The 21,051-nt window shown below is 44.9% G+C and overlaps 1 protein-coding gene across 6 annotated transcripts in view; it reads left to right on the forward strand.

Moving 5' to 3' along the window:
• The first annotated feature begins 215 nt into the window (after positions 1-215).
• SRGAP3 (SLIT-ROBO Rho GTPase activating protein 3) overlaps positions 216-21,051 on the forward strand; it is a 274,178-nt gene continuing 253,342 nt past the window's right edge. For all 6 annotated transcript variants that reach the window (XR_014232057.1, XM_082344358.1, XM_082344359.1 and 3 more), the window contains exon 1: positions 216-19,215. Coding sequence is in view for 5 of the 6 variants with exons in the window: in XM_082344358.1 (XP_082200484.1) it covers positions 19,149-19,215 (67 nt within the window). In the remaining variant the exon portion in view is untranslated. The remainder of the gene's footprint in view (positions 19,216-21,051) is intronic.

A 21,051-nucleotide genomic window follows, 5' to 3' on the forward strand; every position in this document is an offset into this window, starting at 1 on the left:
CAGACGTAGAGAATGGACTTGAGGACACGGGGAGGGGGAAGGGTAAGCTGGGATGAAGTGAGAGAGTGGCATGGACATGTATACACTACCAAATGTAAAAGAGATAGCTAGTGGGAAGCAGCCACATAGCACAGGGAGATCAGCTCGGTGCTTTGTGACCACCTAGAGGGGTGGGATAGGGAGGGTGGGAGGGAGGGAGATGCAAGAGGGAGGGGATATGGGAACATATGTATATGTATAACTGATTCACTTTGTTATAAAGCAGAAACTAACACACCACTGTAAAGCAATTATACTCCAATAAAGATATTTTAAAAAAATGGACATAGGACATTTCTCCAAAGAAGCTAAACAAATGGCCAGTAAGCTCATGAACAGATGCTGAACATCACAAATCACTAGAGAAATGCAAATTAAAACCATGATAAGGTATCACTTCATACCCATTAAGATGGCTACTATCAAAATAGAAAATAACAAGTGTTGGTGGGAATGGGGAGAAACTGGAACCCTTGTACACTGTTAATGGAAATGTAGAATGGTACAGCCACTGTGGAAAACGGTATGGCAGTTCTTTAAAAGAGTAAAGATAGAATTACCATATGATCCAGCAATTCTACTTCTGGATATATACACACAAGAACTGAAAGCAGGGATTTGAACAAATATTTATACAACAATGTTCATAGCAGCATTAATCACAATAGCTAAAATGTGGAAACAACTCAAGTGTCCATCGATGGATGAATGGATAAACAAAATGTGGTCTATACAAACAATGGAATATTATTTAGGCTTAAAAAAAGAATGAAATTCTGACACATGCTACTACATGGATGAACCTTGAGGACATTATGCTAAGTGAAATCTTCTAGTCACAAAAGGGCAAATACTGTATGATTCCACTTATATTAGAGATCTAGAGCAGTCAAAATCAGAGACAGAAAGTAGAATGAAGGTTTCCAGGAGCTGGGGAATGGGTACAGGGTTTCAGTTTAGGGTGATGAAAATGTTCCTGAGATAGACGGTGGTGGTAGCACAGCAATGTGAATATACTTAATGTCACTGAACTGTACACTTAAAAATGGTTAAGGTGATAAACCTTATGTGTATTTTACTGCAGTCAAAAATGTTATCACTCGCTCAAAAATCACACCACTGTAAAGACTGACAACATTTTGTACTGTGAAGAGATGATGTGATCTGGTGGGCTGTGAATGACTGGTGATGGCTGCCCAGAGGTAGATTGTCATAGACAGTGGCCATGGCATTGCAGTGGACTTGTGGCTACAGAAATTGTGACAGATTTTGAACATTTATCTGATGTGGCAGGTAAAAATGACTTTAGTTTGATCATTGTCAAACTAAACAAATTTTGGCATTAAGATATCGAAACTCCAGAACTACTGTAATATCAGAACGGAGCAGGTCTAAGACCTTCCATGCAAATGATCTTCTGCTGTGATTACAATATGAGAAGCACCATGAAAGGGATAGGTGTATAGTACCTATTTGTTCGTGCAGTCTTTTTTTTTTTTTTTTTAAGATTTATTTGTTATTTATTTATTTAATTTATTTTTGACTGTGTCGGGTCTTAGTTGCGGCACGTGGGATCTTTGTTGAGGCATGCGGGATCTTTCGTTGTGGTGCTCAGGCTCTTCATTGCGGTGCACAAGCTTCTCTCTAGTTGTGGTGCGCAGGCTCCAGTGCTCGTGGGCTCTGTAGTTTGCAGCACGCAGGCTCTCTAGTTGAGGCATGCGAGCTCAGTAGTTGTGGCACGTGAGCTTAGTTGCCCCATGGCATGTGGGATCTTTAGTCCCCTGACCAGGGATCGAACCCGAGTCCCCTGCGTTGTAAGGTGGATTCTTTACCACTGGACTACCAGGGAAGTCCCTGTTCACTCAGCCTTGAGATATTTCCTCTGGACTTCATATGTTCCAGGAGACAGGACAGAGGTGTACGTTCCTAATTCTTCTCTCCACCCTCTGCCATTCTGTGCTTTCTTCTTTCGGCATCATGCTTTGGCTGTAGGGTTCATTTTGCCTTGTTAGCCAGGCTGATGTGATGGAAATTCAGTCTACAAAATGGTACCTTTTGTTCATTGGGGAAAGCAATTGTCCCAAGCTTTTGGAAGTTTATGTGTAGGTTTATGGAACTGCTCTCAGCAACAACACCTCTGAGGGAGTGAGGGCAGCAGAATCAACCCCTGGGAATCTCTGAAGCTGGGATGATCCTTCAGAGTTGTCCAAGGTGTGGCGGGACCACCTATGCCACAGTCATTGAGGCAAGTGTCTGAGGAGGGGGCATAATCTGGAGTGAGTGGTCTCCTTGGCTGAGGTCAAGGCCTGAGGGGAGTTGTAGCTGGGAGCCCTCAACAGCCAACACTCCTGGGCACTTGGGGAGTGAGTGCCTCAGTCCTGATGGGGATCTGGTGGCACAGCAGACTCACAGGCACTGTATGGATACTCTGCTTTGGTCCGCAGGAATTCCCGTTGCAAGATTTAGGCCATTTCCTGGAAAGGTAGCACACAGTACCAGCAGCATGAACAAAACAAGAGTTGAGTTCTTGTTAACTTTTAAAAAAATCTCTTGCTCAAACAATATTATAACAGCAAAAATAGAAATAAAATTTAAAACCCCTGCCTTCCTTCTGAATTACTTGTTTTCACCTGCTGTGCTATTATCTGGTCAGATTAGCCTTATGCACATACCAGTTTTATATAGTTAAGATTATAGGTATTATGTATATGTGTGTATATATGATGTTGTATTATATGTGTATAAACAACACTGTATTTTCCTGGCTATAGTGTTTTTTAAATGAGTTAAATTTCATACAGAGAAATGTACAGATCTTAATTATACAATTAGATTAGTTTTGATAAATGTATACACCTGAGTATACCCCAGTCAAGGAAACATTTCCCTCACTCTGAAAAGTTCCTGGTGACCTCACCTGGTCAGTTCCCACCCCCATAGGCAACTCCTGTCCTGATTTATTAAAAAAAATTTTTTTCCAGTTCTATTGAGATATAATTGACATATAGCACTGTATAACTTTAAGGTATATAGCATAGTGACTTGACTTACATATGTTGTGAAATGATTGCCACAAGTTTAGTTATCCATCATCTCATACAGATACAAAAAAAAGGAAAAAAAATTTTTCCCTTGTGATGAGAACTCTTAGGATTTACTCTCTTAACTTTCAGATATACTCTGCAGCGGTGTTAACTATAGTCATCAGTGTTGTACATTACATCCCCAGTACTTATTTATCTTATAATTGGAAGTTTGTACCTTTTGACCACCTTCCTCCAATCCCCCCATCTCACCCCCTGTATCTCTGGTAACCACAAATCTGATCTCTTTTTTCTGAGTTTGGTTTTGTTATTGTTGTTTTTAGATTCCACAAGATTTCTTTCTTTTTTTTGGCCGATTAATATTTCATTTTATGTAAATACCACAACTTCTTTATCCATTCTTTTTTGTTTTTTAATTTGTTTTTGGCTGTGTTGGGTCTTCGTTGCTGCGTGCGGGCTTTCTGTAGTTGTGGCGAGCAGGGGCTACTTTTCGTTGTTGCAGTGTGTGGGCTTCTCATTGCGATGGCTTTTCTTGTTGCGGAGCATGGGTTCTAGGGGCGCAGGCCTCAGTAGTTGCAGCACGCGTGCTCAGTAGTTGTGGTGTGCGGGCTCTAGGGCACAGGCTCAGTAGTTGTGGCTCATGGCCTTAGTTGCTCTGAGGCATGTGGGATCTTCCCGGACCAGGGATGGAACCTGTGTCCCCCGCGTTGTCAGGCGGATTCTTAACCACTGCGCCACCAGGGAAGTCCCTTATCCATTCTTTATCTATTCAGCACTCAGGTTGTTTCCAGATCTTGGCTACTGTAAATAATGCTGCTAGGAAAAGTGGGGGCATGGGAGCAGATATCTTTTTGACATAGTGTTTTTGTTTCCATCAGATACATTCCCAGAAGTGGAATTAACTGTATCATATGCTAGTTCTATTTTTAATTTTTTTAAAATTTATTTTATTTATTTATCTTTGGCTGCGCTGGGTCTTTGTTGTTGCGTGCGGGCTTTCTCAAGTTGCTACGAGTGGGGGCTACTCTTCATTGCAGTGCGTGGGCTTCTTGTTGCGGAAGCTTCTCTTGTTGCGGAGCACGGGCTCTAGGCACGCGGGCTTCAGTAGCTGTGGCTTGCAGGCTCTAGACCACAGGCTCAGTAGTTGTGGCGCACGGCCTTAGTTGCTCCGCGCCATGTGGGATCTTCCCGGACCAGGGCTCGAACCCGTGTCCCCGGCATTGGCAGGCGGTTTCTTAACCACTGCACCACCAGGGAAGCCCTATTTTTAATTTTTTGAGGAACCTCCATACTGTTTTCCATAGTGGCTGCACCAATTTACATTCCCACCAACAGTGCACAAGGGTTTCCTTTCCTCTACACCCTGGCCAGAAATTTGTTATCTCTTATCTTTTTTATAATAGTCATTCTAACAGGCATGAGGTGGTATCTCAGTGTGGTTTTGATTTGCGTTTCTGCAATGATTAAAGATGTTGAGAGCGTTTTTCATGTACCTGTTGGCCATCTGTATATCTTCTCTGGAGAAATGTCTATTCAGGTCCTTTTCCCATTTTTAATGGGATTATTTGGTTTTTTGCTATTGAGCTGTGTGAGTTCTTCACATATTTTGGATATTAACCCCTTATCAGAGAGGTGATTTGCAAATATTTTCGTCCATTCTGTTGGTTGCCTTTTCATTTTTTAAAAAAATAAATTTATTTATTTTATTTATTTATTTTTGGCTGCATTGGGTCTTCGTTGCTGTGCGCGGGCTTTCTCTAGTTGTGGCGAGCAGGGGCTACTCTTCGTTGCGGTGCGTGGGCTTCTCATTGCAGTGGCTTCTCTTGTTGCGGAGCAGGGGCTCTAGGCACACAGGCTTCATTAGTTGTGGCACGTGGGCTCAGTAGTTGTGGCTCACGGGCTCTAGAGCGCAGGCTCAGTAGTTGTGGCACAGGGGCTTAGTTGCTCCGCGGCATGTGGGATCTTCTCAGACCAGGCCTCGAACCTGTATCCCCTGCATTGGCAGGCGGATTCTTAACCACTGCGCCACCAGGGAAGCCCTGCCTTTTCATTTTGTTGAGGGTTTCCTTTGTTGTGCAGAAACATTTTTTAGTCCTCTTATTTATTTTTTACTTTGTTGACTGTGCTTTAGGTGTCATAGCCTAAAAATCATTGCCAAGACTCTGATTTTTATCATCATGGGTTAGTTTTGTCTGTTTTTGAATTTACATGAAAGGAAGCCTAGAGGATTGACTCTTTTGATACATACATATTTTAAAAATTGACTTTTCCCTGTTCTTTATACTAATGTATTTTTCTGGATGTGAAAAGTATATCTTTTTATTATCAACATTTGAAAATAGAGAATAATATTATGCAGCATTAAAAATTATTGTCCTTAGATCCACTCTCCATAGGTAACCGCTGAATCTTGGCATATTTCCTTACAGCAGTGGTTTTCAAAGTCTAGTCTCCAGGCTAACAACATCAGAGAACTTGTTAGAAATGCAAAATTTCCAGCCTCATCCCAGACCTTCTGAGTCGGAAACTTTGCAGGTGGGGCCCAGCAGTGTGTTTAAGGAAGTCCTCCAGGTGTCTCTGATACATGAGTATTTGAGAACCATTTCCTTAGAATGTTTTTCTTTTTCTTTCCTGTCTTTCTTAGATGAGATCATGCCGTGGTAACATTTTTACATTCTACCTTTTCATGTAACAATTTATTGGAAACATTACTATGTCATGACAGGTAATGAGTTAACTTATCCAGACTAAGAAAAATTTGTATGGTATGTAAGTGTAGTAATGAAGCTAAATGTGACCTGTTTTGGCTTTTGCCTTCTCTTGGGATATCTACTTCCCAACTCGACCGCATTTGTGGGCAGCTTCCTTTACTGGCTCTCATCACCATTTAGCGTGATGATGCTGGAAATGTGTTTGGGTGGAATGATTCCAGTTGAACTTGGGAAGATTTACAGACAGACCTCGTCTGGTGTAGGACTGGTGAATAACAATTTCATCCAGGCAAATGATGCAGAGGGCTGACACTTGTCGTTCCCAAATAAGAGTTGGTCTTCTGAAGTCTGGGTGGGCAGACACAGACATGCCAATGGCAGAGGAGACATCTTGAAGGAAAGGTAGCTATGTGGCTCTGTTGGGGACACTGTCTGGGTCCTTGGTTATAGTTGAACAATAACCCTTCCTCTTGCCTCATGAGCCAGCCCTACTAAGGAGCACTATGTCCAGTGGGAGACTCCAGACTGGCAGGCCTTATCCTCAGTTGTCCTGAGTATATCCCTCCATATAAAGGCTTTATAGTCATCTTACAAGAAATTATCTTTAAAGAGATGGCCTTGAGGACTCAGATTGGGGAAGGAACTTACCCAAGGTCACACAGTTGGGGTGTGTTGGCAATGCTGTGATTCCAATCTAAATCACCTAACTCCAGATTCTGCCTGCTTTCTGCTCTTGTTGCTGCCTTCTGGAGAGTATATGGTCCTTTTCGTATGCCTGGTGGACAGGGCATCAGGAAAGGGGGCAGTGTCAGACTGTTTCAGGGCATTAGGTACCTATATTGGCACTTCTGGGGTAAGTGATAGAAGAAAACATGAAAGGCAGAGTGAGTGGGTTTTGGAACTATGTTGATTTGATTTAGAGTCAGAGATAAGGCACTTATGGGTTGTGTGACTGTATCAGTTATCTGTAGCTGAGTAACAAATTATCCCCAAAAATGTGGCATAAAACACATACATTTATTATCTCACAGTTTCTGTGGATCAACAATCCAGGTTTGGTTTCCCTGGGTCCTCTGCTTCAGGAGCTCTCATGAAGCTGCAGTTGAGATGTTGGTTGGTGCTGAGGTCTCATATGAAGACTCAACTGGGGAAGGGTCTTATATTAATCAACTCGGGCTGCCATAACAAAGTACCACAGACTGGGTTGCTTAAACAGCAGACATTTATGTCTTCACAGTTCCAGAGGCTGGAAGTCTGAGATCAGGGGGCCAGGTGGGCTCTGGTGAGAGCTCTCTTCCTGGCTTGCAGACAGCACCTTCTTGCTGTGTCCTCACATGGTGGAGGGAGAGAGAGCAAGATCTCTGGTCTCTTCTTATAAGGATACTAGTCCCTTCATGAGGGCCCTATACTCACGAGCTCATCTAAATCTAATTACCTTCCAAAGGTCCCATCTCCAGACACTAGCACTTTGGGGGTTAGGGCCTCAGCGTATGGATTTTGGGGGAACACAGTTGAGTCCATAGCAGATCCACTCCTAAGCTTGTGTGGTTGTTGGTAGGACTCAGTTCCTTATGGGTTGTTGGACTAAGGGCCTTAGTTCCTTGCTGCCTGTCAGTTAGAGGTCACCCTCTGTTACTTCCACATGGGCCTGTCCAACAAGGCAGATGACTTAACTTCTCTGAATCATCCCCCTTTTTACCCTATAAAATGGGGACGGTTATAGCTCTTCGAGAGTTGCTGTGATAATTCACTGACATAATGTAGAAAACAGCTTTGCACAGAGGCTGGCATCTTGTTGGGGCTTCCCAAATGGTAACTATTATTACTATTATTATAATTTTTCGAGCATCTGATACTCTGGAGCCTGGCCATTGTCCAGATTGCATATGAGGATATGTCCCCTGTCCCCTGCTATAACAGAGTCTTCCCCAGGTTAAGGACAGTTTTTAAACCACAGAGAAAATACAGTTTATTTCCTGAAGCATCTCAGACCACTGGACTGGCAGTTCTCAGAGATGTGCCATGAAGTATACAGTAGTCACACCTTTTTTTGTCCCTCCATGTCAGCCTCTTAGAGCAGGCCCAAGAGTTTCCTTTCACACCCCTAGAAAGCAGACCCCTTACAGCATCCACTGCCCATGCATGACATGGATTCTCCAGGAAGTTCAACCTGAGCCACCTTCGCTTAGTCCACCTCAGTTTATCCTGTCTCTTGAAGCATTGTCTGTTCTCTGCCTCATATTTGGTGCTGTCTCAAAGCATAGTGCCTGCTCCTTTCCCATCCAATCCTGGCACAGTTAACAAGGTGAAGCAGTGCTTTCCAGAGGCCTTGGAAGCCATGTCTTTCTCAATCATCATTTGGGGGTATTACAGGGGGAAGTATGACTTTTGTCTTATTGCCACGGGATCATGTAGATGTCCTAATCCTCACTCTGCAGAAATAAGACCAGACTGAATGTCTGTTCTGAATTATCTTTCTGCCTAAATGGAGCCCAGGAGGGACCCTAACTTGCAAAAAATATATTATTCAGCTGAATGCTGATTTCATTTCCTAAAAGAGATTGGGTCCAAATAAGACTTTAATTGAATTCAGCCTCTTGACCTGACACTGACTTGGTTCTCCCTCCCAGTGCCTTCCAACATTAGACAAGGGAGGAGGAGGAGGAATAGACAAATAAAGAGATTCACATGGATTTATAGGCCGAACCACTTCCACATTCCTTAAAGCCCGAATGGCTGTATAAGAAACAGCTGCAGTATTTACTGGGGCCTCATGAGGCCTCATTACCATCCCACCTCCTCACAGCGGGTGTTCAGCTCCAAATGGAGTGCAGTGGAGGGAGTAATTGACTCTGCTGCCCTGGCACCTGGTGTTTCTGCCAAATGCCTGAGGTCCCTGCAGCAAAGAAACCACCCGTCCTGAGCTGGGTGGAGGGAGGCCTCAGGGCTTCTAGTGAGAGGTGGAGAGCAGAGCCAAGAGGAGGTCAGAAGGGATTTCATTGTTCACTTGTTCATATCTTTGTCCATTCACTCAAGAATTTTTTATTGAGCACCTACTAAATGTCGGGTACTGTTTAGGCACAGGAGACATGGTGACAGACATGGTCCCTGCCTTCTGAGAGCTTATACTCTAGAGCCGCTCTGTCCAATACAATAACCATGAAATTTAAATATAAACTCATTAAAACAAAATCAAATTGAAAATTCAGTTATTCAGGCACGTGTGCACATTTCAAGTGCTCATAGGCTAACGGTCATTGTATCGATCAGTACAGGTAAAGAACATTTCTGCCATTCACAGAAAGGTCCATCAGACCCACTGGAATAGAGTGGGTGGGGTGCAGAGGGTTATTAAATGAACAATCATATAGGTAAATAAGGTAACGTCAGATGTAGTGGCACTATGAAGAAAACAAAACAGGGGAGTGGGCTAGAGTTGCCTTTTGAGTAGGGTGGTTTGGGTGGGCTTCTCTGAGAATTATTGAAGTGTCCACTGAGCCCCTGTATGCCTTGACACATGGGCCAAGATCCTGGAGGGAGCTGGGTGAACAGCAAGTCCTTGGAGCATTCCAGAAGTGTAAGAAAGCTGCTGTGGCTCGGAGTAGGGAGCCAGAGGGGGAGCAGTGTGGGGTCAGGGGCAAGGCAGAGGCCCAGTTGCGTGGGTCATGGGGAAGAGTGTGGTGGGAGGCTACTGCAGGGTATTTAGAGGGAAGCATCGGGATCTGATTTATATGTTACAAGCTCACTCTGGCTTCTGGGTTGATCATGGATTGTAAGGAGGCTAGGCTGGAGGCAGAGGGACCAGGAAGGAGGCTATTAAGGCTGTCCAGGTGAAAGAAGCTGGGGCCTTGGCATCAGGGGCTAAGGGCAGCAGCTAACCCCAGAAGGGTAGCTCTGTAGGAGATAATTCCTCATCTGAAAATACGGGTATGCTGTCACTGATGCAGGGATACAGTGAAGCAACACTTGTGAAGGACCCAGTCTTCAGAGCACCGCAGTATGTGGCATTATCTTGTCTAACTCCCTTTACAGCTCTCCTAGATGATGCTAACAGCCTCTCCTCTGATTTCTAGTTCCTTGTCTTGCCTATTCTAGCCCAGTTTCCACACTGTCACTGGAGTCACCTTTTCTGAAAGGCCAGTCTGTTGAGGTCAGTTCCCTTCAGAGGCTCCCGACTGAACCTCGGCTAAACTTGAAACTTGTTAACATGGCTTAGGAGGCTCTTCACACTGTGGCCCATGTTTCTCTCTGGGATCATATCCTTCAGGCTCCACCTTGAGCTCAGGCTCCACCTACACTGATCATCACCTTTTAGCTCATGCCACTCCACCTGCCCAAAACACTTTCCCTCTCTGTCTTGGACTTGCTGTCTTCAGCTCTCTCTCTTTCTAGGCTCAGCTTAGAAATTTCCACCTCTGAGAAGCCATCTCTGGCTCTCCAAGTGTAGGTCAGGTGCATTTACCATGAGATCCCATGGAACCCTGTATTTTTTCCTCACGTTCAGTTATAATTGCTTGTTTACATGTCTCCTCAATTAAACTAAGATCCCCATGTCAGTTGGGAGTATGTCTATCTGGTCTGTGATTGTGTCTGGCTCTTTGTATGCTTAGCCCATATGAAGTGTTTAAGATATATTTGTTGAATGAGAAAGTGTATGAGTTAATAAAAATTTTCAATTCATATCCCTTAGTATAGCTACTTTCATTCTCTTTGTCCTTCTTTTTTCCATTATTATTATTATTTTGAATCAGCCATTCTTCAGCCTTCCTAACCTGAGTGTCTTAGCTCAGGCTACCATAACAAAATACCATACTGGGTGGCTTAAACAATAGATATTTATGTTCTCCTAGTTCTGGAGGGCCAAGATTAGGTGTGAGCAGGTTCTGGTTTTCATTAGGACCCTCTCCTGGCTTGCAGACGGCTACCTTCTTGCTGTGTTTTCACACACAGGAGGGGTTGGGGGGAAGAGAGAGAAAGAGAGTGAGAGAGCCTGAGAGAGAGAGAGTGTTGCCGAGAGAGCTCTCTGGTGTCTCTTCTTGTAAGGCACTAATCCCATCGTGAGGCCCCACCCTCATGACCTCATCTAACCTTAAGTATCTCCCAAAGGCCCCACTTTCAAATGCCATCACAGTGAGGGTTAGGGCTTCAACATATGAATTTGGAGGATGTTACAAACATTCAGGTTATAACTCTAAGACGAGGTGAGAATTTGACACGGGTTCCCTACTTCCTACCCTGGAATCCACTGGCAGCTGATGGCCTGCATGATGTATTCAATAGTAGTCAGATGACCTAGGTTTAGAGCCCAGCTCCAACATTTATGAATTGTAACACCTTGATCAAGTCACATCATCTCTTTCTTCTCCCAGTACTCAATGGAGGGTATTTAAGATGGTCAGGACACACTTGTTAACCGCATATACAGGCTCAGTGGGTACTTCAATAATTCCTCACATCAACAGCATAAGACCTCTCATTCATTATCTCATTTAATCCTCCCAAGAACCCTAAGAATTCATATTATTTTCCCATTGCAGAGATGAGAAGGCTGAGTCTCTGGGAGTCCCCAGTAGTCCCTTTGTCCTGATCCTGGAATATTGTCCTTCTGCTTTTGTTTCATGGCCTCCCGTTTCACTCCTCACCCCCTGTCCGATCCTGAGGACTTGTGACCTGGGCAGGCATCTGTTGGTCTGCAGTCTCTGGCCTGAGTCCTTGTAGCTTGGTGCTGTGGTCTGAATGTTTGTTTCTCCCCCAAATTCACATGTTGGAATCCTAACACCAAATGTGATGGCATTAGGAGGTGGGATTTTTGGGAGGTGATTAGGTCATGAGGGTGGAGCCCTAAGAAATGGGATTAGTGCCCTTATATTAGAGACCTGAGAGAGCTCCTTAGTTCCTTCTACCTAGTGAGGATACATGAGAAGTCTGACTTGGGAGAGGGCCCTCAGGCAACCATGTTGGCACCCTCATCTCAAACTTCCAGTCTCCAGAACTGTGAGAAATAAATGTTTGTTTTTTATCAGCCACCCAGTCTGTGGTGTTTTGTTATAGTGCCTGAACAGACTAAGACTTTGGGCTACCTGACCAAGCACCTGTGACTATGCATTGCTGTGCTTTTCCCCATACCTTAGAATTAAAAAACTTTAAAAGGTATAAGTTCTCTAGTGTGGGCTTTCATAGGGTCAGTATATCAAACCCAATTCTTCCCCTTTCAAGTTTTGAACCAACTGAGAAGTAGATAAAGGAGAAAGGCAGAGGGTTATCTTGTTATTTATGTAACAAGCACATATGTGACTTACTAGGTGCCAGCCAGCAACTTGCCCATGGTCACACAGCTAGTAGGTGGTAGAACCAGGCTTCCAACGCAGCTCCAGAAACTTCTTGTTATTCTACTTCTTAAATCGCAAGCTTTGTTCATGATAAAACTACAGTGGAGGACAGGGATTAGGTGCATGTCCAAAATGGCGAATTAACTCTCTATTCCTGAATTAGACTCTCCCAGCTGGTCGCGGCCCCCATAGGTGTCTCCACTATGGAGGAGCTAGCCCTGCTTCTCCTACTGCAAGTTTGGTCCTTCCTATAAGCAGGCAGACCTGAAAAGAGAAGATTAAGGGGGTGAGTTCAGTCTCTCCTTCCAAATTCACCAATCTGCTAAGTCACTTTTCCTCCTTCAGGGAGGAGTAAGTGAGAGATGGGGAGAATGGCCAAAGTGTTCACTGCACTAAGGTCTCTCCAGGTGGAATAAATGTTCCCCCGAACCCCATGGAGGCTGTGGACCAAATGCCTCATCATCCTTGGAAGTGAGCAGACCCTGCTGGCAAAGAGTCAAGGGCTCAGGTGTTTTCAATTCCTTCTTTCTGTTCTTCCAGAATTAGGATTCTGAGGCCTAGCTGTGAATCACTGTTTCTGTGACTGCCTAGCCTTTGGATGGACAAGAGGACAGCTGGGCTGCATATCAGGAACTGCTCTTCTTGAAAAGCCAGAGGACTTCTGTAGCATCACCTAGCAGCCTTCCTCAGGCTTAGTGACGGGTCCTGATTGCTAAGAGACTGATTTTTCCCCTTTTCTTAACAGAGCCAAGTGGGCATGTGCCTGAGGCCTGAGGATTCCTGTGTGTATCTCAGTGTCTCTCAGTAGGGTCTGGCGCCTATGTGGGTGGGGAAAGAACATCGGATGTGGGGTCAGGTGTCCTGGTTTCTTGCCTGGCTCCCATTTATTAGCCATGTGAGGTTGAGAAAGTCATTCAGCCTCCCTGTGCCTTCATTTCCTCATCTGTAAAATGGGAGTGATATTACCTATCTCAAAGGGCTGTGTGAGGATCAAGATAATGGATGAGAATGTGCTTTATAAACAACAAAGCTGGATAATTTCAAGCTGCTTTATCACATTTCCCATGGATCTTTTCTGTGAATCCCCCGTTCTTCTTTCCCCCATCCTTTTCATAGCAGACACAGGTTGATTGCTCATCCAGCATCCATTCTTCCTTCTTCTGGAATAGCACCCTGATTCTTCTTTGGGAATCTCTTGGGCCATGTGGATTGTTTGGATCTGACCCATCCTGCAGCTCCAGGGGCAAGCCCACGATCCAGGCCTGACCAAGCAGAATATTCTATCCCTCTGGCCATACTAATTGGTTCAAGCATAGCCATGGGCCCCAGCTTGGCTCAACTGACCATTCTTGGGGCTTTTGATGGAATTCCTGGGAAGGACTTTGCCTTCTTCGCCAGAATTGCCAACTTGAAGAATGTAAGCCTGGACTGTTGGGGGCCACCTTTGCCATCTTATGGGGAGAGTCTGCCACTATACAGGAAAGCAGAATGGTGAGTTGGAGAAAGATGTGTCCTCTTGAAATTGTTAGAGCTCCTGGACCCAGCCATGCCTGATTTGTGTTCATTATGAATGAGGTTGATTAGCATTTCATATGTTTTTCCCTTTCTGTGAACTGTTATTCATATTCTTTACTGATTTTTCTAATGGACTGTTGGTGTTTTTCTCATAGATTTGAAGGAACTTTTTTTGGTATTTATTTTATATTGAACTGAAATTCACAGAAGATAAAATTAACCATTTTAAAGTGTACAATTCGGTGGCATTTAGTACATTCACAATGTTGTGCAACCATCACTTCTATCTAGTTCCAAAGAATTTTCATCATCACCAAATCTTGTGCATTAAGCAGTCACTCCCCATTCTCCACCTCCCTCAGCCCTTGGCAACCACTAACCTACTTTCTATCTCTATGGGTTTATTTTTTCTGGATATTTCATATAAATGGACTCATACAATATGAGACCTTTTGTGTCTCTCTTCTTTCACTTAGCATAATGTGTTAAAGATTCATCCAGATTGTAGCATCATCAGTGTTTCATTCCTCTTTATGGCTGAATGATATTCCATTATACTTACAGAACATGCTTTATTTATCCATTCATCTGTTGATGGACATTTGGATTATTTCCACCTTTTGGCTATGGTGAACAGTGCTGCTAGAACATTCATGTACAAGTATTTGCTTGAACTGTATATTAGGGAAATTAGTCCTTGGCCTGTGATAGGTGGTGCAAGTATGGTTTCTCAGTTTGCAATTTGTCTTTGACTTTGCTTGTGCTTTTGGCCAGGCAGAATTTTGAAACAATTGTTATGTAGTTGAATCTTTCAGGTTTTTACGGCTTATGGGTTTTGTGACACAGTTAGGAAGGCCATTATTTTTTAATTTAATTTTATTTTTTTTTAAGCTGCACTGTGTAGCATGCAGGATCTTAGTTCCCCCACCAGGGTTCAAACCCATGCCTCCTGTATTGGAGGTGCAGAGTCTTAACCACTGGACTGCCAGGGAAGTCCCAGGAAGGCCATCATTATACTTGAGGTTATAAAATAATTCTTCCATTAAAACCTCAACTTATCTACTCCTATCAGTCAAACGGGGATTAAAAACAGCCGCACTTGCCCCCCTCTTCCCCCCGCCCCCTCCCCACCCCGAGTTATTGTGAGGACCAAATAAGAGAAACAATATGAAAGGGCTTTATAAAATATAAAGCAGTATATATATACACACAAGACATGTTATTATCGTCACTATTAACTGTATCAAATTCTGGCACTAACTAGCTGAGTTCTGTTGTTGCTTTCATTTTGCAGAGCAGAGATTGAAGGGCAGAATTATTTACCAAGCCAGCCAAGGATGCATTAATTGGTAGCATTGGAGAATGTCACAAAAGATATCAACTCTTATTAGTCATCTTGGGAGTGTTTCATATTTGACCAGAAAAATAAAATTGCCTTAAACTAAAAACTATTCTGGTCATTCTTCCTCCAAGTAGAGTCTTTTTTTTTTTTTTTTCTACCGGGAAAAGAAACCAGTTCAGTGGGTTTTGTGTTATTCAGCTGTAATTGCAATTTAAGCTTCATCAATGGCCGTTTGTGACATGTTTTCCTTATATTTTAAACTCTAAATTCTTTTTTTAATGGCAGACTTCAGGTTGAACACTATATTGATTGAAGAAAAATGTTACTACTTGACAGCAATTATTCCTACGCTGATTGCTCTGGGATAGAATTGGGTACTGGTTGAGTCCTTGGGCTCTGATATGGCCGGATGTGGGCTTGCATGCAATTCAGTTGTGTGATCCTGGGCAAATTGCTTCACTGCTCTGTCCCCCTGTATCCCCATCTGTAAAACGAGGATGATTACAGCACCTGACCCAGTGATAAAATCTATGTCAGTGATAAAACCTATATAGAATACTTGGCCCAGTGCCTGTATGGAGTGAGAGCTTGATAAATATTAGCTATTAGTATAATTCAGGAATATCTAAAAGAATCCAGGAAATGAGCCTGAGGGAAGTGAAATATACCCTCCAGGGGCTATTCCCATCCTTGGGGGGCGGGGCTGGCACAGATCAAATCACATGGCAGAGCCCCTGGCCCTGCCACCTACCACATTTATTTTTGGAGCAATCTGGTTTCTGTTTCTTCCATGTGAAGGGTAATTATCAGGAATGGCAGTTGGTTCTCATATAGCGAGGAAGAAGTGGCCACATGGAAGAGAATGTCACAGAGGGCAGCTGGGAGATTGGGGTGAGCTGTGGGGAGGAGTGGAAGGAAAAGAGCAGGTCATACCACCTCTTCTTGGGGAAGGAAGATTCTGGATGCTGTGGGTTCACGGTGTGTTATGATGTATTCGCAGGGGGCACAATGCTTTTTTTCTTTTTCCCTTTTTCTTTTTCCTCCCTTCCTGCTTCCAACCCAGGCATGTGTGGAGCCCCATCTCTGGTCCTAGACCCAGCATGGTTGGACCCTAAAAAGAAATACTGCATGGGACCTCTGCTATGTGCCAGGCACTTTAAATCCATGATCACACTGGATCCTGTGCAAAGAGTGAGATCCCCACCATTTTACAGACGAGGAAACTGAGACTCAGTGAAGGCACAGAAGCTACCTAAGGCCCCCCAGCACGCTGGAATGGCAGAGCCAGAATTTAAACCACCACCTGTCTTGCGCCAAAGCCCAGCTTCTTCTGTTGTTCAGCACATAGCTCTATACCATACTTCATTTCAGTTTTATATGGCTTTTTGCAACATTTCTGTGGCTCAGTTCCTTACACATGGGTCTCCCAGAAATCTTGGTGGATTTTAAATTTTAGTAATGAAGAGAATAGCTGACATTTGCTAGTTCCTGCCTCAAATAGGCAACAAGCAGTTTAAGTCACTTGCTCTAGTGTTCAGAGCTGGTCAGTGGCAGAGCCAGGCAGGGAATCCAGTTTGTCACATCCCCAAATGCATGATACTAGCTCCCATTTTCCTTTGAGAGTCTAGGCTTGAGGCAGGGATGCTAATCTCTGAGCTCATCTTTCTCAGGTAACATGTGTGGCTTTCACTGTTTTAAAATGGTCCAAAGGGTGACTGCAGAGGGCCTGAGTGTGCCTATGGGAAGGGAGAGATGGGGGGTAGTGGCGATGGCTGTGGGCCAGTGGCATCTACCTGTGAACTCTGTGACCTCCTGTCTCTGGGCACAAAGCTATAATAAGCCCCGTGATTCGCCAGCTGGATTTCTCGCTTGCTTTCTCCAAGCAGATCTCGTGCATTCCCAACTGTGGCTTGTACTGTTTGCTCCATCTCGTACTGAGTGCCCCTCACCTCCCCATGCCGACCTGGGGAGAACGGCTACAGCTGTCACTTTCTCTAGGAAGCCTCAATGGACTAGCATGGATAACCTATTTACTTCTGAACCCAAATCAAGTCATTCATTATGCACTCAGAAAAAGGCAAATGGAAGATTATTTTGAGAAATTTGTGAAAATACGACATTCGGGGGGACAATACATGTTAAGGACCATCTTAATATGTGAAATTCCAGCGGCAGCAACCCTGTAGTGCTTGATTTCATTTTTACAGAACAGATCTTATTCTGCCTTAACTGCATGTGAAATGGGTTTAATCTCCAGTAGAATGCAGGAGACTTTGCACATCTGCACGGGCAGAATCTGGGGTCAGACAGCCTAGGTTTGAATGCTGGTGACTTTGGGTAAGTCACCTCCCATACCTGTGCCTCTGTTCCTTCACATATACTATGCTGTGAGGTTGTTGAGGGATATCATGGTTAATAAGAATTGCTCTCACTTACTTATTACCAGGCTTATTACCAGGCTCTGCACTAAGCTCAGCCTCACATTCTTACTTGAGCCTCCAAGAGCTCCCTCATTCCGGAAGCCCCTTACCCTGCAATATTTTTTCCTCACAGCACTTATCATCTTCTACCATATTATATAACTTTCTCATTTTGTTTATCGTTCATCTTCCCCTCCCAGGGCCTCTCGCCTTGCACAACTCCAGGAGGCACCATTCACAATGCATTCTGAGTTCTGCTCGGGGCTGCTTTTACTGAGAATATTACCATGACTGGTGCTGACTTCCCAGAGTTGGGTGATGTGGACACCCTGGAGCTCCAGGAGGGTGGGGATTTTTTTTCTTTTTCTTTTCTTTTCTTTTTTTTGGGGGGGGGCCTAGTTTGATCATTGCTGTGTTCCCATACCCAGAACGATGCCTGACCTGTATTAAGCGTAAAGTAAATATTTGTTGAAAGAAAGAATGAAAAAGCCCCCAAAGAGAACCCATTTTACTGGTGAGGAAACTGAGGCTCAATGAGTTATTGATTTGCCCAAAGCCCCACGAGACCCTGAGGTGGCTGGGTTTCCAGCAAGCCTGCTCCCAACAGCTGTGCAAAGCTGTGTGTCTGAGACGCCTGGCATTGTCCCTGCCACCCCATAATGCTCAACAAATATTAATGAGGTTGCCTACATGGGTCAGCCCCTCTCCTCTGCTAGACAATCCGGCAGAGTGACAAACTGTCACATAGCCATTGCTTTGAGAAATTGAATTAAATTGCGTGTTGCAAAGAAAAGGTGGACCTTTTGGAGTTTTTGGAGGAAAAATCCCTAACCCAACTGCTAATGGTAGGAGTTTGCAGGGGCCTCTCAGGCCTCCCCAGCCCAGTTCTTTTTCCTGCCTCCTTCCCTTTTGTGAATGTTTCTTCCCCTTTTTGCTTGCAGTGAGTTCTGCTCTCCTGTAGGCTACAATGTGTCAGTTGTTATAAAATCCGGGAGGTGGAGCTTGGTGACGAGAGCGGTGGGGGGAGCGCTTGGCCAGCCCCGCAGGGCGAGCAGTCCGGCCCCCTGTTCACCCCGAGCTTAAGCCTTGCAGCAGGAGAACTTCCACCTCGCTCTCCTGGCTTTGAGCCTCACTGTACATCGGACCAAAGGCGCAGAAGGGAGGGAGGATGCGAGATGACCGGCTCTTTGGCAACCTGACCATCTCCTTAGCAGAGAGCCTTCGAAAGCCAGCCGGAGGCTGACTGCAGGACCAAGGAGGTGCCGCGCCTCTCCTGGATGTGTGTGTGTGTGTGTGTGTGAGCGGGTGAGTGGGTGTGAGGGTGTGTGTGTGCATCACAACTGTGTGTGTGCATGCCCGGATGAGTGTGTGAGTACATGCATAAGTGTGTTTGTGTGTGTGTGTGAGTGGGGTGAGTGAGTGCTCTCGGTTATATTATTTTTTTGGAAGAAAAATCTTGAAAATATCAGGCAGGTTACTGTGCTCCTAGGGTGGTGGTTCTTCTTCTTCTGGTCAAGAGGACTTGGCCAGACCAAGCTACTACAGACATTTTTCAGCGAGTAAAGAGAATTTTCCTCTGAGAACAAGAGGGATTTTTTCCCCTGGCTCTGCAGCCTAGTGAAAGAGATTTGTCCCTACACCTGTGAAATCGACCAGAGCTGTGTGATTACCAGGGCTGGAGCGAGGACTTGGGAAGAAAAGGAGCAATAAATCCAACAGCCTGTCAGTGCCTTTGGCCACATTGGAAGATGTCATCTCAAACTAAGTTCAAGAAAGACAAAGAGATCATTGCCGAATATGAAGCCCAAATAAAAGGTGAGATTTGGGCTGGGGAGTCATGCCTCCCCTCCCCTTTCCTTCTTCTCTTGCTTTGGCTTTTTTTCCTTTTCCTCCCTGCCATCATGAAATGCTGTTATGCATCAATAATCTTATTGTGAGGAGGAACAGCGGCAGCCGCACAAGTCCGGACTGGTTTCAACTGCAGAGAGCGCTGGCGCTGGGAGTACAGATTGTAGAACGGGCGGCGATCACTGCATTGCAGGTGTGTGAGGAGGATCCTACGCCCTGCTTTAGGAGTGTCGCGGATACTCCATCATCTTGGCCATGACATGTCACTCTAAGGCCATTTTGACAGTCACTGCCTCCTCCCCCCGCCATGCAAAAAACCCCGTGATTTATTTTTTTAATGATCTGCTTTTTTTTCTCTCTCCTTTCTGGTTTTTGTCATTGCTTTGCCTCTGTCCCTTTCTCTGGGCTGGAATTCACATGCATGTGCTCAGGGAAGCAGCATCCCTGGGCTGCACTTCTTTGTCGGTGACTCTCAGCTGGCCTGGGTTGCCATGGATTAACTGTTATGGAGCATATTGATCCAAACTAATGCAGGCATTTAGGCATAAAGAGGGAGCTCAGTGCAGAAAATGTATTGTCTCGCAGTGTGCAGCCCCAATCACCGTCTGTGCACTAGCGTTTAGGGTCATCAGCCTTCACTGAAAGCCAACAGCTCAGTGTGCTGGCTGGTAGGCGCTGCCTGGCTTCCGTAGTATCAGGGGAAGCTTGCCAGGAGGATGAGGTGACCTCTGACTGCTTGTTCCAGCTTTAGTGCTACTCACTGGGTGCACACTCCTCTAAATCCACACTAGCAAGGGGAAAGAGGAAACCGGACACAATCGTATAGACAGATTCAGGCAGAATCCTTATTTAGGCCAGACTGGAGCTTCTCCCACCCTCATGAGTTCTAGGCTCAGCCTTGGCAAGGAAAACCTGAAAGCACCATCCACCATGCTCACCCTTTCTCTTAGGATGTACCCTAAGGGAAGCCTGGGCCTGCCCTCTTGGCATATGTTTTCTTTCTGGTCACGGTTCTCCTTGCTGCGACACAGGGTGTGTTGTGGTCTCCTGAAGAAAGAGTAAAGACAAAATACATCTTCGGGGGTGTTGATGCCTGCCCCTGAGGTTATAGGTGGACTGTTGAGCAAGTTGGTGATTTGGGCCTCCGGCGACCTGAGGTTCCACACCTGCTTCTAGGTGCTGCTGCAGCTCAAGGCTCAGTGACCCAGGAAGTAGGGTGGCCTCCACGGGAGCGGTGGGAGGCTGCGCATCACAGCTGCTGTACACGCTTCAGATGCTTGGGAAACTTTGGGAGGGGAGCAGCCATCAGGGGAGAGCTTTGTTTTTTTCCAGTCTCGCCAACCGTCTTGTGCCTTTCCGTTCTGGTCAAACCTGGCACACAGATCACCTCTCGGTAGACCCCAGGAAGAAATGAGCAGAAAACCCTGCTCTTCCCTGGGCTCCTCCTCTTTAGTTTTCAGTTCAGTGTAGAAGACAGTGATTTACAATGTTTCAGCCTTGCTGAAAATTTAGATACCCGCCCTTTATTGGTTAGAGATCTGAATTCTCTCGAGTGTTCAATACAAAGCCTGGTTTCAGCCTTTGCCTGCACACTTTTTAGGAAGTTTATGTTTTGTAAGACTGGCTGATTATTACTATTTTTTAAAACTGAGTTTCCCATGAAAAATGCCATAAGAGAGAAGGGTATGCTGAGTTTGGGACAGTTTGGAGTTTTTATAAGCATCGTCTTGGTAGAAAATGTGCTCATCTCATTTTTGAAGGATTCCTACCACTGGGCCTGTGAACTTTGCTTGAGGATCAATT

Source organism: Balaenoptera borealis, assembly GCF_965194805.1.
Source record: "Balaenoptera borealis genome assembly, chromosome: 12".
In the NCBI taxonomy this organism is placed as follows: Eukaryota; Metazoa; Chordata; class Mammalia; order Artiodactyla; family Balaenopteridae; genus Balaenoptera; species Balaenoptera borealis.